Here is a 16763-nt window from a genome sequence, read left to right as displayed (position 1 = left end):
AACCGCTACCATGGCACCTGGTCCCCAGCAATTGCGTATCTTAATAGTGAAATGATGGGCCTGAAGAGGCTTGTGTCGAGTGTATCCCTCCTTAAAAGGGCGCAGGATGCGCTGCACCTCTACGCCGATACTCGAAACGGGAGCATCATGTGCTCGTGGGAGATAAACAAGAAGCTTCGTTACACATAGGCGGTATCATAACTATTCGGCATAATAGCAATTCGAATATGAGTCTATTCCCGAGAACCAAGGACGCAGTTTGGTATTATATACTAGTTTGTGCCTGCCAGACGCCATGTTTCAAGTCCCAGCTTTCACTTGTAGCAGTGTCCTTCAAAATGCTGACTGGCAAAATATCGACTCGATAACGGGAATTGGGTCTTTGGATGAGTGAGCACCAGGGCTGAGGAATGTGTTGTGGCCAGTGCATTCAGGGCCACTGTGGGATTGTTAGTGGAAGTCCCCTCATTCATGATTACTGGACTTACGTGAAGAGACGGCATGGCTTTTTCAGAGATACAGTGAGTACGTCCCTGTTCGTCGTCAGTCTGAGGCAAAGTCTCCCGGTGGGATATCAAACTCACTCTTCCTCGATGGGATGGCAATCATCCAATGGTACGTCGATACCCCGGCTCTTGTCAGCTGTCTCAATGCCCACCTACGCAGTTTCGTTAGCAATCAATCCCGAACTCTGGGGAGAGGCTTGGACATGCGCACAGTAGTTCGTTTGGAGTCTTTCGCTGCCGACACCGAAAGAAGCATCAAGCTCAAAAGCGACAACTGTTTCAGACCGAACATGATGGCGATACAGATCTGAGGGTGTGGAAGAGCCGGTATTGCTGAGCTGGGAGTACGGAGTACTCGGGGCTAATGATTCACAGAAATGCCATCTGTCTTTTCTTTTCTTTTTCTATCCCTTGCGTCTGCTGCAAGTGCCAGGGGTAACGGCCTGCATTTCAAACGGCCCCCTTTTTTGACAGCGCCTGGTCGAGTATTCCCAGGTGCAGAGTACTCCGTACTGGAGATCTGGTCGTTGTCCATAGGTGCCCAGGTGAGTGAGAGACAATCACCTCCATGTTCCAGTGCTGATCACGGCCCACCAACTTCGACTCCTCGATTTCCTGAATCTTCTGGATTTTGGCCTTAATTCAACTTGCTCCATGCTTTCCCGACCTAAATAACGCCGTCTCGATCATGGTTCGGCTCAATTCCCTCTGAACGAAATAGCAGAGTCATCGCATATCTCATCCCCGACCAAATATCTCCGCTGGTCCTCGCGCGTCGCTTTCATACGCATCCGACGACTCCGATGCTTCCCCAGCGTTTGCGTCTCCATTGGGCCGTGCCAGTTGGGTCCACGATGGTTTCTCCCATGATCCAGGGTTCCTAGCATCCCAGCAGGAGCTTCAATATTGCGCAGTCCGTAGCACCGACCCGCGCCCCAAGCCCATATACCCCGGAAGAGACAGCGTAGTGCCACGACGAGGAGCACACAGGAACGCATCCTGTGTTGTCAAGTCCCATGTACTGAGTATTTGAAAAACTACTGCCTTCATCGCCCAGATATATCTTCCAACTCTAACGCGCCCAATGATTCAACATATCCTTAAATTTTTGTCGGTGAATCCGGCACCCCATGCATCCATGCAACATCTGGTCAGTTTGGTTTTCCTCTGCCGGTCCATGGCAGTGAGGCCAAAGTTGGACAGCTTCAATGTCGAAGGGTCCCAATTAGGAAGATGCCAAGCCCCGAATGAGGAAGGTCTAACCCCCGCCCCGAGGTCACCTGATCTGGTTTGTCATCTCCAGGTCCGGTCGCTTTGCTCCGGGGCCGTTTAGACATAGTGACAGTACGGAGTAAAGACAAGAACCTTGGAAATACGAAAGATGCGGTCAAATTTCAGCCAATGCTCCAAATGAATCTGTCAGTCTCAGAAACCGTCCGGCTAACACGTCAACCAACTATAGTTGCTTCGCAACCAGACCTCGGCTCCTCCTCCATTCGTCTACAATTCCAGCATATGCTGAAGGCCCATACACGCCGGTCAACTCTGTGTACAATCCTCCTCCAAGCCGGTATGGGTTCAGCCCCAGATCTCGCATGAGCATGTCATTGTACTATGGCAATAGTTAGAGTGTGTTCCTGTCATGAGTTTTCGAAATAAACATACTTGGATAGCATCGACTTCAAGACCAGTCCCTGTCATTGAGCCCAGAACCACATCCTCCGAGATAGCTGCCTTCATCTCTTCAATAGAAAGATTCGCAAGGGACAGCGTTTTGCTTGGGATTGGCTTCGTGTCCTCCGGTCCCTCGAGCTCTCCTGTCAGAAATGCCGCCACCCAAAGGGCTTGAACCTCTGCAACAACCGCAATCGTCGATGACAAAATTATTCCGACCGTAGCAAACGAGCGATCACCTTGCGCGACCAACTCAGGGGCAACCATACGGCGGAACAATCGATATGGCACCAGCTTGTGGGACCTAGCCCATGAGGGAGGATTACGATCTGGAAGGGCACATTTCGTTGAATGCAAAGTCTTCCGGACCATGATCTCGGATTGTCGATCAAGACCATCCCAGTGTTCAATGCCATCCTTTATGGTTGTTTCAAGGGGCCCAACAATTCGCTCTGGTGACTCTGCTGGAATTAACGGACTTTCGAGGATCTCCCGATTCCCCAAGTCTGCGTCTACCAAGGCCGATAAGCCTAATCTCAAGCGGAGACTTGGAGGTTCCAATCGTATTGGGACGATTGGCTTATATCCGGTTGCGTGGATAACAAGATCAAGCTCATCAATGCGATTGTTATCCGCCAAATGCACTGCAACCTTTGTCGCTGAATCCATGGGTTCATCTGCGCTGTTCGTCACAATATCTGCGATTTCCGATCGATAGACATTGACATGCGGTAACCTAATAGCCTCCCAGAGGTCACCTTGGTTCGCGATCCCAATGCCAGATGTGCACGAGACAACACTAGACAGCATCAATTACCCTTGTTCCATATGGCGTCTCACTAGACATACCTGTTCTCTGGCCGTAGCTTTGCCATCTTCGGGTCCGAGTCATACTGTGCTGTTTTCTCCAGGCCTCTATCGACTGATCGCCAGAACCAACGAATCCACCACCGACCTAGGGGATTACCATGTAATAGCCGCGCCAGCCATGAGCCTTCCCAATGAAGAGTCCCTGAGGGTCCGAGTGACAGCCGCATTGGAGTCTCATAGCAGCAAGGGGTAAGATGAGTGAGCAAGCGGGTGCTTGCAGCCTTGTCGCTTGCAACCGTGTCACCATTTGGGAGAGTGGACATTGGCGGCACCATCCAAGCTGGCCCTACACCTCGGTCGCGGATTATCCAGTGCACTTCAACTGGCTTTTCCTGTCTAGACTTGAGGTGCAGCTTTGAATCGTTACGATGCAAAGTTGCAAAGAAGTGGACAAGATCAAAAGAAGATTTTGCACCACCATAAATGGCAACTGATCTCAATTGCGCATAAGGAGATTCATTGACTGGAACACTCACGGCCTCAGACTCTGGTTCTCTCAGCGGCCGGTATCCCATATGCTCTCGAGCCCAATGTCCAACGTCCTTGGCGTGAATGACTCGGGCAGGACTCCCAGAGGCCAATAACGATCCGTTTATGTCCGGCACGTTTGGGACCGAGGTCAATCCCGTAGCTAGGACCAATTTATCGCAAATTAAGGCGATATGCCGCCCTGGGGTTGTGGAAACACTGATATTGAGCTTCCACTCTCTGCTCTCAAGACGGCTGATATCGTCAACCTAGGCAGTGTTCAGTGATGTCGTAAGGAATGGGGTCAGGAAACCATACCGTCCAGTTCAGTCGAATGTGCTTTTTAAGCTTCCATTTATCAACCCAAGTATGAAGATAGTGATTGATCTTCCAGCCAGCAATGAACTGGTTTCTTGCATCATCCTCATGTTCCTCGGGAACAACGTCGGAGAGAGAAAGGTCGCTGAACTCATACAGCCCATAGGAGTTCTGGCTTAACAAGTTGGGATAAAGGCGCTCCTCCGACCAAGTCCCCCCGATGTCCGAGGCCGAGTCAATCACAAGAAGACGACATTCGGTCGCTTTTGTGGACCTCTCGAGATTTTCTGTAAAACATGCAGGAAGTTCAGGGATCTCGGTACTTTCGGCTGTGTCTTCGTCATATGCCCCGAGAACCTGTAGATATGTCTTCGCTGCAATGAGACCGTAAAGACCTAGGAAGTCAGTTCTACCTAGTCCAACTGGATTATTAAATGTTACCAACCTGCGCCGACAATCACAACTCGCTCCATCGCTGAGGTCCTTGGGGAGGAAAACTTGAAGGGCGAGGAAAGGGCAATGTTCTGTTCGAGAGAACAATGAAAACGAACAATACCTCCCGGTTAGTGTCTTAATATTGTTCTTGTGGGGACAATAATCACACGGATTTGATTTGATGTGATTTGATTTCTTTCTCTTTTCGACGTGACTATGTACTCAGTACGGCGTACTCCGTAGTATCGTCTGGAATTCATCTTGCATTCAATTTGATAGCCATTTGAGGTCACCAAGAGTTTGCTTGACTCGTTGAACTTGATTTACTGTCACTCTCGGGCTTGGCTCTCCTGATATGATCTGCATAATGCCATGCTCGACTGTCTACTTTTCGGGGCCTGTTTATTTAACCCCATGGGCCAACCCTTATACCATCAAGCATCGCCTCCGTCTCTCGGGTGAGACAGTGTGTGCTGCTTGTCTGAACGAGACAGTAGATCGGTTCGTACGATCGTGGAATTCGCCAAAATGAGTTCCCATTTTCCCCTTGAGGAAACCAGCAGAGAGAAAATTTGGTATCATCGTCATCAGAATCATATGGATGGGCAATGAGGGACCCAGGAAGATCCATCAGCACATTCTCCGGGCAATCTACATATGTATTTTATTGGACTCGTGTATCTCTTTTGGTCCGCTACCTTGTACACAATCCGATACCAACACTCAGTCTGAACTTCGGTCAGGGCATTGATTGAATGGGAACTTTTATCTCAATTCTCAGTCTTCTCCGATTTGGCATGACGACCTGCGACCGATAGCGTGCCAAGCTGGATCGCAACTCCCGATGGAGACATCAGCTCCTATCTTAGTATTAGACCTGGCCCCAGGGTCGATGCCTACATTGCTTCCGGCTAATATTCTACACCGCCGATTGTCGGTGCGATGCCGTGACAAAAAGTGGCTTGTTGAGACTGATCTAGAACTCGGCTGGCTTTCTCGGGTTTGCTACGGAGTACAAGGGGGTCGGATTCGTGTTCACAGATATACTCACGCGGTCCTGTAGTCGGTCGCCAAGGATGACATTCAAAAGGAGTTTTTCGCGATAGATACGGAGTCGCCGTAGGCTTCTATGGGCACCAGGGGATACGGACAGCCTGGCGTGCATACAGGCACAGAACAAGTTGACTCGATTCGGAGAACCTTTTGTTTCTCTTTTTTGATCTTTTTTTGTCCCCTTCTCTTTTTATCTATGGCGACCCAATGGTGATCGGGTTTGAAGTGTTGTCCATATGTCGTAGCAAATGATATCAAGTGCCATCCCCGCTCCCACAGCATTTCGTTTACCTCGTTGATTGCAGCCGATGTTTATTGACAAGAAAAGCGAGGCATTATCAACAATCAAGTGCCTTTACTATATCGTCAAAGCAACGGATAACTCCGAGACCTCATCGTGTGATAGAGAAGTGCACCTAGTTAGAGGTCATCAGATCTTTCTAACGGCATAATGCCAGCGAGTCTGACAGCTCACTTGCCACCTGGCATGCAGGGTACAATCCAGACAGAGATTGAACCTCCAGAATATAGTTACTGGGTCCGTTGAACCCCCCCTGCCCTCTGCATCTCACAGATAACAACCCATAGACCTAGACCGCTCATGTGATCGGCTCCGTGTGCCATCGTTGGGAGGGGAGGGTTGAATTGATGTCGTACTTTGCCCCGAGGAAATAGCTACAGCTCCTCAAGGAGAAATATACATAGTCCATCAAGCCAGGATGTTGAGTTGTGGATTCGAGGAGGGGAAAGCTTCTTGTCCATAATCTTCTTCCGCATCCTTGGAAGCTACCTACCTAGGTAGTGTGTTCCGATTCGAGATGATCTCTCGTATCTTAGAACAAAAGTACTCTTGCACATGATAGTCCGGGCTCATGTCAAGTAGCTGCCCTGTTATTTTCGCAGACATCATTTTCTTTCTATCGGAAAAGCCAAACCTTTGCAAAAGGACGGTCGCCTTGAGATTCACCATTGTAGGTAACGCCATTGTGGAATCTAGAAATGGTTAGGTGACACTCAAGGTAAATCTGGTGCATATATATGGCAAGTCACACTACGGAGTCAATAGCGTATCATTCATCATCTCGGCAGTCCTCGCATGGGCCCGGGTGTCAGTGAGAAATTGTCCTTGGTAACCTTGAAGGCTCAATATCAACGTTTGTAGGTCACACATGAGACATTATATTCTTTGAGGTCGTGAGTCAAGGCAAACTAAAACTTAGGATGGGCTGTGGGCGATGGGAGTAATAAACCAAATGCCTAGATACACTTGTCTGGGGATTTGGAATTTCTCAGTACTCCGTACAGCCTCGGGATATTGTTAGTATGGAGGGTTGATACCTTACATCCTAGAAGCCCCGCAAGAAAATCGGCCAGAAAACCGGCCATCCGAGTGGCGTGCATCAAACGCGGCATCTGCACCCGTCAGCCGTCGATGCCCCTCTCCTCATAGCCAGGCTCTAGCACACATCTTCTATTCTCAAAGCGTCGGGCGATGGGCGGCTGAGTCTCCGTCCCGATCCTGTGATCGGTATAGCCCTATAGACTCGGCATCCTCGTGGGGAAATAGGAGCTCATGGCAGGGATAGCTGGTGGTGAGTTCTCAATATTGTATGTGTATATTAAAGACAGACTTTCTACTTCAGACGATGCTATAAACCCCCAGTGAACGTTGATTTAAATTTGTCACTCGGGATTTCACTTTTCCTCGCCTCACATTATCTTTCAATTTCCGCGATGTCGCCTCAGAGCTCCTCTAGACTTTGGCAGACAGACACAGAGTCCGCCGTTGTCGATGCAAACTCTACATTTCGACCCCTTCCGGCCTCGTGGTATTCCTCGCAAGATATGTATGAACTCGAACGCCGCGCCATCTTCTCTCGGAAATGGCTTCTTACGACACACAAGTCGCGGTTTCCCAAAACTGGAGACTGGCTGCAGTACAACATCTGCGGGTACGCCTTTATTCTGGTGAAAGACCGCGAGGGAGATATCAATGCATTTCATAATGTCTGCCGACATCGTGCATTCCCGGTGGTTACTGAAGACGGTGGCACGTCTAGGATTTTCTCTTGTCAGTATCACGGATGGTCCTACGGACTCAACGGCAAACTCGCCAAGGCACCGGGTTATCAGGATTTAGATGGCTTTGACAAGAGCAAGAACGGTCTTCTGCCAATCCATATTCACATCGATATCAATGGCTTCATCTGGGTCAATTTAGATGCCGGTGAAAAGCCCGAGATCTCGTGGGAGAATGACTCCAACGAAACAGACCTAATGCCATCGTTTAAGAGTCTTGAGCTTGACGACTATAGGTTTGACCATGCGGGGGAACTCAGTGGGGAGTATAACTGGAAGATATTGGCAGATATCTACCATAGTCGCTATCATCCTGGCATCTGCGACAAGGTGGAAGATAACAGCATTTTTCACAATGCCAACTCCACTCCGGAGAAGATTGTCAACGGTCTGAAGGTTACAAGCACCTACTGCTTCCCGAATATTTTGATGACTGTCTCGTAAGTTATTCACTCGGCCCATCCAACGGATGCTAACTATAGATGCAGGTCGCATTTCTTCTTTATACAGCGATTTGTGCCTACCGGTCCCATCACATGCTCAACACGCTATGAAGTCTTTCGCCACACGATGTCCACCGATGATGACTTTGAAATAATCAAGCAAACATTGAAAAGTATCATGTCGGAGGGCAAAGATGATTGTATTACAGCGCAGCAAAGCCTCAAGGCTGAAGCGTCTGTAACTATCCAGCCTCACCCTAAGGAGAATGGACGGTTTCAATTCCAGAATGTCGTGCGTGAGCTGATCATGGCGCACCATGAGCGGGAAGAGGAAGCAGGGGAGGAATTCTGGCCTGCGCGACAAAGACTCCCCGCAGAAGAGGAAGCGGGAGTCAGTAAAGAGGACATGGCCTTCTGCTCCAAGGTCATAAGCAAGGATGGCTCGTCTGGGATTTCGGGTGGATGCTGTGGAGGAGGGTGTGGAGGTGGACCGCCAACAAAACCAGCAACTGCACCTGAGACTATGGTGTGTTAGAAGCATGCTACAGAGTACTCCGTACATAGCCCTGGAGAGCTTCTTATTTCCCATGTCATTTTCTTCTATTTTACCTGGGTAGTTGGTTTTTATTTTGCATTTAAGGTGTTTTATGACATCGTGTATTCATCGACGAACCTCGCCGTAAGCCATCACAAGCCCTCGGAGGACCTCAAACAACCACCTAGATACCTACATATAAAAATCATAAGATTATCTGTTTGGGGCCTTGATCTAGTCTCAATCGAATCATTATTCCAAGGCTCTCGATACCTAATACGGGGATGTTTAGGACGTGCATATGCCGTATTTGAGCTCAGCTTAGCAACAGGATAATATAACCTTTTCAGGCACATGTCTCCGGCGAGTACAGCCACATAAAAAGCACCAAAAAGCACCAAATGGCAACAAATGGCAACGAATAGCAATAAAGCACCCCAAAGCACTAACAAAAGGTCCATCCGAAGTCGGCAGAGAGATGAGGGGAAACACCCCCCACAAAAACATCCCCCCCCTTTCTCCGTCTCATCTCGATTCTCATATTTGCCTCTTCTCACTGCCTTTGTCTTTGGATTGGAGTGTCAGTCCGATTAATTCTCCCGCTCGCAATACCCTTCTTTCTAATTTGCCATGACTATCTCAACTAATAGCTGGCTGCTTCGGTCAACATCCCGCAGTTAAATTCCGATACCGTGCTTCTCTTCTCCGATTTCCATTTATCTCAATCGTCAGGATGCCACGAGAGTCTGGTCGTGGGAGGCTGCGTTCACATGAGGCCTGCCTCAATTGCAGGTAAGATGACAGGCCATACAGCCACCCGGACCTGAGCCTGATGTCATACAGGAGAAAGAAGACCCGATGTCCAGCTGAGAAGCCATCCTGCTCCAGCTGTGTTCGCCTGAACCAGTCCTGCCTTTATACTTCGGTACCGAGAGGGTCGCGAGGAGGGCAGTCGGTATGTATTCGCTCTACATCTACGGCGGTTGATGGCCAACCATTAACTTTTTCTTCTTTTCATTTCCCTTCTATAGGATGATAGGCTGGCATTCCTCGAAGAGAAAGTAAATCTCATCTTGAGTGGCACTAGACCAACTCATAACATTCGATGTGAATTGCCGGAGACTGTCAATGGCATTTCAGATACATCCTACCCTGCAACACGTCCACCATCCATCGAGCCGATAAGCACCGTCAATGACCCATTCTTCCTGGGACTTGGGTTCGAAGACTTGAATTCCCATCCCTCATCATCAGCCATCGCTAAAGCTATCGATCTTTATTTCGAATATTGCCATCGACAACCGATATGGTGCTTGGAGCGCGAAGAAGTGTTGGACCCAAGTTATCTGTCGGAGGAGCTCGTTTGTTGCCTACTCGCCTTGACCTCCCGATTTTCGAGAGATCGCGATCATTTACAACATTATGCGGATAGCGCAAGGAGTTTGATCATGCTTCGAATGGCTAACGGTACGGTGGAACTAGAAACCATCGAAAGTCTTTGTCTACTCTCATACTCCTCATTTCTAGGTATGAACGTCAGACAGAATAGCAAAACATTACGCACTTCCCATGCTGATGTGATTCTAGATGGAAATATACACCTTGGTCGCTTTTACCTTGGCCAGGCGTTGCATCTTTGTCGGTCAGCAACGCTGGATATCGAATCGAGTTATATCGGCGAAGGTCCCAAGGCGGAGCGAAAGAAGCGTCTCTTCTGGAGTCTTCAATGTCTCGAGCAGACTTACGGGCAGCAGAACGGATTCCTCTGTATTCCATCGGAGCTCCTGCGCGTGTTCTATATTTCCCCAAGCAGCGACCGGACAACCCCCGAGGGGGCTGAGCCGAGACCTCCACCGCTACCGACGGATGATCTTGGTTGCTCAGAATCCTCCGACTTGGGAATCTGGAGTCTGGCAGCCCATTTTGGTTGGATCTGGAGCAGGGTCCGAATGTATGTCTCCGAATGTGCTCAGAACAGACTCAAAGAACCCTGGCGACACGATTCGATGTACGCCATGGTACTCTCCGACCTTACAGAGATCGAGAACAAACTTTCCCAGTGTCATCGATATGACTCAGTCAAGTTCTATGAGCGAACAGCAGATGAGCTGAGAATGAGCCGGACTTACTGGACCCCGTGGCTAAAGCTGCAATTCACGTATCATTCCATTCTGACTGTTTTGAACCATCCCTTCCTCTACATTGTGGCATCACAATACAACGATAATCTGGCCATCCCAAACACTTTTTGGAGACGATCATCCGAATTGGTTCTTTTACATGCTACCTGGCTTGTCCGCATGATAGATATGGTGACGGAAAAGAAGATGCGATTGATCGATCCATTCTTCGGACACGCGGCCGCCATTGCCGCTACAGTGCATCTGTATTATTGTTGTGCGGCAGACACTCGGCTGAAGTACAAGTCCAAAGTTGATTTCACCAAATGCAGAAGATTTCTCAAGAGCTTTGTGTCATTTTCGCCTGCTTGTGGGATTTTGGTGCGTCTTGTGGAAACAAAAGGAGTCCCCCAACACTAACAGGGCTGCAGGACCATACACTAGATAAAATGACTCGCATTGCATCTGGTTCAGAGAACATCGACGATGATTGGGAACCCGAGAAGATCCATCTCAGTATTCCGCTAATGTGGGACGTTCTTCAGGTCAACTGTAAACCCAAGCCACACGAAGTGTCCACGGGTGGTTTACTACATCCGTCATTGACTCCAACTGTCCGTACAGAAGAGGCAGAGGATAGCCCGGCTTCCACCTTAGAGATCATTGTTGCAATGTCCCCAAATATCACGGTGAACACCGCAGATGGCGGTCTAGCCGCCCACATGCCACCCACCATGCCGCGCATATCTTCTGCGCCCACTTCTTCCGATTTGAGCCCTAGTGAGAAACTCGTTGCTCCCGCCGACAGCCTCATGACCAATACGCCCTGGCTATGGGCCGATCCCTCACAGTTTCTTGATCTGGAGAACAATGTGGGATACCCAGATTCAGAATCCGGCCTCGGCAACGTTGACGGATTTTCGACTTGGTGGGATTTTGGTAACTTATAGAACCAATATTTTCATTGACTGCTACCGCGGCTTTACTGTCTTCCCGGGCCGTAACTCCTGCTCTAATCTCCAGTGCTCTTCACCCAAAGCCCCTATGCGAAATGGCCCCTTGCACAAACGCCCCTAACAGACTTCAGATGGAAGCTTACGGAGTACTGCCCCTGCATTTCCGATCAACCTATGCCGGGACCGTCTTCAGCTTCTCCTGCAAGGCGGCAAAATTCCGTCTCATGGCGAGTTCGGTAAACTGAGCCCCAGTCACCATCGGATATTTCTTCAACGGCCCCTGAATCAAAGAATCTTTGCACGGTTGATTGAAGTAAGCCATGCTGTATCGATTGCCAAAATAGTCACCAGGCTCACAAGGCGCCTTGACACGATGAAAGGTTGACTTGAATCGGTCATCCGACCATGACATCAGTAAGTCGCCAATGTTGCACACGATCTCTCCGGTCTTCGCCTCCATCTTGGTCCATTCGTCCCCAATGCCGAATTCGGTCACCACCTCGCGCCCAGGGCAGATTTCTAGCCCACTCTGTCCTTCCTTTTGGAACAATAAAGTCAGAAACCCCCAGTCGGCATGTGGCCCTGCGCGATGATACACCTTCCCATCGGGGACCTCCGGCAACGCAAAGTAATGAAGTAGACGCATAGTAGTTTGCGAGTTCGGCCTGGAGATGCCATGACAGTCGATGAAGAATCTCTCCGGAAATCCCAGTCCCTGTGCGAAGCATCGCATTAAACATTCAGACACCTGTTGTACGCGGTTCATGAAATCGAGGGAGGTGATTTGGAACCCCGGCAGATCGTCGTACTTGAGCCAGAAATCATTCATATTGTCGCCAAACTGCATTTGATAGGATTCCTTGTGATCGGGTTGCCCGGTGGACGGCCGAATCTGCGAGTTCTTTTCCCAGCCCACGTTGTTTGGGTTCCATGCTACAGTGGCTTTGACCTCGTCAGGTAGATTGAAGAAGTGTTTGGACATGGCAAACATAGATTCGATGTTTTCTTTGGAGATACCATGATCGACCAAGGTAAAAAATCCGACATCTTCGGCGGCTCGAATCAGCTGGTCGGTGACTTCGTCGATGCGGCCTTCGAAATCATGCATTGAGATGCATGGGATCACTCGGTCGACATATCGTGTTGGAGGTGCCATTTCTTTTAGTTCTGTTACCGGTACAATAGGAGGCAGGGACAGATTCTGACGGTGTAGATGCTAAAACTCGAACGAAATATCTGTAGGCTGTCATACGAGCTTATTGCAACTCGACCTGCATCTTCGGCCGGGGGGCTTCGGCCGAGCTGATACGAAGGGGTATTGAGACCTACAGGTGTGGGGCTCAGAGAGAGAGGGAGAGAGTTGTATTGGGAAAGGAGACTCGGCTGCCGACTATCTTATGTAGCTACATAGGTAGGTAGGTAGGTAGGTAGCTACCTATCTGGTGGGGTGATGCCTGACCATCACGGGACCCGGTCTTAACAAGGGGCTCGAGAGTTACGCTCGGAGAACAAGACTATAAATCCCAGCATTTCAGGTCGAAGATCCTAAGCTTGATTGGGGAGTCTGTAGAAGAGGCTTACTCTCGATATAGAATGGATAAACAAGGTGAATGGCTCTCACAGCCTACCGATTTCAACTCCAAACATCAAGTATGCACAGGACTAAGTGGCAATGCGTGTGAAAAGTGCCATTCAGCACTTATTGATGCCAAGTCTGATACATTCGAAACCTCCCCAACATAGGCTGACTATCAGGCCTGATGTTTCTCATTCCATACGGAACTCGTGTGAACACTTGGAATGCACGAATCAAGTCAAATGAGACAGGACTCTTCCGCGAAATTGCCTCGTACTTCTTGCATTCGGCCGAATCTCGCAAACACGGGCACATCCTCATTCGGAGAATCCCGTCGAGGAATAAATATAAGATATGCGGTGCGAGCACTAGTTCTATTCTGTCGCAACAATGCGACGATAATTATCGCCTCGACCCTTTGAGTGGCTCAGGAACGACACGATGAAGCCGGTAGAATATGCCGACATGTCCATGTAGGTAGCGTAGGTAGCACTAACCCTGTACTATAAGACCGGTTTCTCGCACCGCTGAGGACCATCTCATCCAACGCCTGGATTCTGAAGGCTTGACTAGACAAGCCGCGAAACTGCATTGTGTAAATCTTCGCCACCCAGCATACTCACCGTAGTAACTACGAGCTACTCTATTCTGGCCATTCTAGCTATGGCCCCATGGACGCAAAATTGCTCTTCGGGCGGTTATTGGACTTGCGTTCCTCATCTCAAGGTTCCAATTTATCTGAATTGGAAACGTGCATATTATGCACTACCTTGCCCACAGAAGCAAGTCCCTCGAGATGAGCGCCCAGTTCTCAATTCCATATTTACTTACCAGACATTCGGGGTCACAGTGAATGTAAACAACGGAGCAGCCCATAATTAAAGACATAGCTCCAAACGAGTGCAGGCCAACGAGTACAGGTCACCCGAAGTCTAGTGACAGAAACAGACCGTAGCCACTTAAAACCCCCTGAACTCAACAAAAATGATCGGAATTCATGATCGTAGAGCGTGGAGGTTCATCGCCGAGGCTGTGCTTGCACCTCATCACAACTCTAGGGCCGCGAAGCTTTGCCAGAGAATGTGCCTACTAAACACACAACGCTCCGACGATGAACCCAATGAATATGCCAGGGTTCGAAATTGTCGCCTCCCTGGCGATCGACAGTAACGAGGGCCTGGATAATATTGGAAGCTCGCCAACCAACTACTGGATTGGATTTCTCTCCCAAATTTTGTTGATCGGCAATGCTTTGCTGGATTCGATCTTGTGTGGCTTCAGGTTGCTTGGGTATCAAATTATGTTCAATCAAATCAATATGTCCAGATCTATATTAAATGTCATATATACACGCAAGAGGATGGGCCAGCGCTTGGTGCCAAAAATGCGGATGATGCGTTTGTACAATCGCGAAAAACGAGAACAAATGGGAGGTTGACAAGATTGGCCCAGGAACACCAAAAGAAACCAATCGTCAAGACACCACTTCACTCAGTCTTGCGCACCTGGGTCACTGGTGCCCGGTATACTCGGCGGCCATGCACTATATATGAGATAATGGCGAAAATAACCACAGCTCCAAAGACTAGAATGGACCAATTCATATCCACCGGGGTCGGGTTATTGGCAGTTGGGAAAAAGGTGAAGATGATCGCGAAGCAAAGCCAAGCCAGAGAGAAAACATTGAGCGGCAGGCCCAACGCACCAAGCGAAAAGCGCGACGGGGGATACCACCCGGTTGGAAACGAACCCGAATGATGGCTGCAATTGGCAAGATGTATGTGGTGAAAAGGGCGGCGATCATCACAGATGCGACGGCATTGAACGCCGCGGTCGACCCGATATTGATCAAGCTCAGCAGAATAGTAATGATGGTTGATACCAACACGGAGCAGACGGGGACCTGGGTGCGTCGATTAACATGCGCCAGATGTTTAGAGAAGGGCAGGGCATCATCTCGGGCGAAAGCAAAGGTCTGACGAGAGACTGTCGCGAGGATGCCGATAGCGCTGCAGACCTCGAGAACAAGAATGATAGCAGCGACTCCATTGGTGGCCGCCACGGAGCCGGTCGCATGGTTGACTGCGGGGATAAAGGAGAATCCACTCGCCGGTGAGAGCACTTCACTCATGTCGCCCATGTTGTAGAGCAATGTGATTAGCATGATGAAACCGAGGCCGCCGTTAATCAACGCCGTCGAAACCATACACCATGGTACAACCAAGGCAGCATTCTGGACCTCCTCAGCTACGAGATGTTAGCTAGATGCACTCGCCAGAATCGAGGTAGATTACTCACACATGTGGGTGGCGGCGTCCGGGCCAGTCCAAGAGAAAATAGGAGTCAGTTGGCCCACCAGACAGGCGAGGCCCATGCTCGGCCATCCGCCGGAGTTTGTGAACTCCTTCCAGACAGTCTCTCCGGAGGCCTGTCCTGGAGACATGACCCACATCGGGACAAGAACAGCAATGAATCCAAAGATGTGGATGGCAAGGATGACACCTTCCAGAGGAGGCAAGATTTTGTAGCCCCAGGTGTTGACCACAGTTCCCACGGCGGCGATGGCGATGGTCAGCAAGGTACCATGCCAGCGTTCAAACCCATACACCCACCCGGAGGGATCCGAGTAGTTGAAGACTAATAGTCCCTGGATTAGGGTACCGCAGAGGTAGCAGATACTGGCGAAAGCAGCCTGCCAGCCCAGCACCGAAAGCCATCCTAAAACCGATTAACATTTTAATTTGTCGGGTTTGGAGATGTCGACCAACCGGTGAGATAGCTCAAGAACCGTTGGTATTTCGGCCAAGCGAATTCACTCACCCAATGGTACTGTCCACCGGATGTTGGGGAGCTGGCCAACCGTCAATCTCCCATTGTCCAAATATGAGAACGATTCGACCTACATAGACGCGATCTCGGCCATTGAAATCACAGCGGAAAAAAATCCCACAAATGAGGCGATGTAGACATAGATCATGCCAGCCCGACCGCCGTCGATCAGGCCGTATGTACTCGTGCTGCGCGTACTCCATTATTCTCGATGTCCGGTCTCGCGGTCGCGCGTCGCCACTCACAGCAAAATCGACTCCCATGTGGCCATCAAGGTGGTCGTAAACCCTAAGATCGAATAGAACCGGAAGTTCCTCTGCGGAAGATGATCAGCCTTCGTCCAAATTGCGCATTGTTCCACTCACCTTGAGCTGTTGGGTCTTTCCCAGGCGCTGCATATCCCAGTCATCCTGGGCGGTCGCGTCAATGGCAACCTCCTGGGGCAACATCTCCTTATCGAGACTTCTATTCATGATTCAGCAAAGCAAGAGAGAGAAAAAGAACTGGAGTGTCAAAGGGGGGAAGAGAGAGGCATTGGTGGAGAAGAAGGTTATTTTTTTGGTATTTTCTTTTCGCTTGTAACAACGCTACTGCACCTTTTTTTAATTAACGTGCTTTGTGCAGGAGATGATCTGCACAATTCATGACTAGTCTAGGCTAAATCACGCAGTATATCGAAGTCCATCGGAACATTATCCATGGGAATCTATACCTGCACATGTATGGGGTGATACCCCGGATGCCTCTGTACATTATCCGGGGCGGGGGCCTTTTCCGCGCCGAACAAACAACAAGAACATGCCTCCACTCCCAACGTCAGGGCCCAAACCCACGATATGACGAGCAGATCATGACAGGGGTACTCCGTACGAGGGAGCTGATTGGCGACTGGTCCCCACCA

The 16763-nt window shown here is 49.6% G+C and overlaps 6 protein-coding genes across 6 annotated transcripts; 2 read left to right on the top strand and 4 right to left on the bottom strand.

The window, feature by feature from the left end:
* Positions 1-333: 333 nt before the first annotated feature.
* N7457_003766 (uncharacterized protein) lies at positions 334-798 on the bottom strand (the record flags this gene model as incomplete). Its single annotated transcript, XM_057174811.1, has 4 exons — positions 334-439; positions 489-533; positions 585-658; positions 718-798. The coding sequence occupies 4 exons, from the start codon at positions 796-798 to the stop codon at positions 334-336; spliced, it is 306 nt and encodes a 101-aa protein (XP_057034962.1).
* A 1164-nt stretch (positions 799-1962) lies between these two features.
* Positions 1963-4309, bottom strand: N7457_003765 (uncharacterized protein; the record flags this gene model as incomplete). Its single annotated transcript, XM_057174810.1, has 5 exons — positions 1963-2118; positions 2172-2979; positions 3030-3787; positions 3837-4231; positions 4282-4309. The coding sequence occupies 5 exons, from the start codon at positions 4307-4309 to the stop codon at positions 1963-1965; spliced, it is 2145 nt and encodes a 714-aa protein (XP_057034961.1).
* Positions 4310-7058: 2749 nt separating this feature from the next.
* Positions 7059-8381, top strand: N7457_003764 (aromatic ring-hydroxylating oxygenase subunit alpha; the record flags this gene model as incomplete). The annotated part of the gene is made up of 2 exons (XM_057174809.1): positions 7059-7843; positions 7892-8381. The coding sequence occupies 2 exons, from the start codon at positions 7059-7061 to the stop codon at positions 8379-8381; spliced, it is 1275 nt and encodes a 424-aa protein (XP_057034960.1).
* A 733-nt stretch (positions 8382-9114) lies between these two features.
* N7457_003763 (putative C6 transcription factor) lies at positions 9115-11451 on the top strand (the record flags this gene model as incomplete). The annotated part of the gene is made up of 5 exons (XM_057174808.1): positions 9115-9173; positions 9225-9336; positions 9413-9908; positions 9969-10882; positions 10933-11451. The coding sequence occupies 5 exons, from the start codon at positions 9115-9117 to the stop codon at positions 11449-11451; spliced, it is 2100 nt and encodes a 699-aa protein (XP_057034959.1).
* A 178-nt stretch (positions 11452-11629) lies between these two features.
* N7457_003762 (uncharacterized protein) lies at positions 11630-12613 on the bottom strand (the record flags this gene model as incomplete). The annotated part of the gene is made up of 1 exon (XM_057174807.1): positions 11630-12613. The coding sequence occupies one exon, from the start codon at positions 12611-12613 to the stop codon at positions 11630-11632; it is 984 nt and encodes a 327-aa protein (XP_057034958.1).
* A 1930-nt stretch (positions 12614-14543) lies between these two features.
* Positions 14544-16335, bottom strand: N7457_003761 (uncharacterized protein; the record flags this gene model as incomplete). The annotated part of the gene is made up of 7 exons (XM_057174806.1): positions 14544-14576; positions 14739-15280; positions 15332-15751; positions 15802-15884; positions 15937-16050; positions 16108-16178; positions 16228-16335. The coding sequence occupies 7 exons, from the start codon at positions 16333-16335 to the stop codon at positions 14544-14546; spliced, it is 1371 nt and encodes a 456-aa protein (XP_057034957.1).
* Between the last annotated feature and the right edge of the window lie 428 nt (positions 16336-16763).

Source organism: Penicillium paradoxum (genome assembly GCF_028828445.1).
Source record: "Penicillium paradoxum strain IBT 22861 chromosome Unknown utg000003l_segment0_segment0, whole genome shotgun sequence".
Classification (NCBI taxonomy): Eukaryota; Fungi; Ascomycota; class Eurotiomycetes; order Eurotiales; family Aspergillaceae; genus Penicillium; species Penicillium paradoxum.
This window is presented reverse-complemented; position numbering and strand designations above follow the sequence as displayed.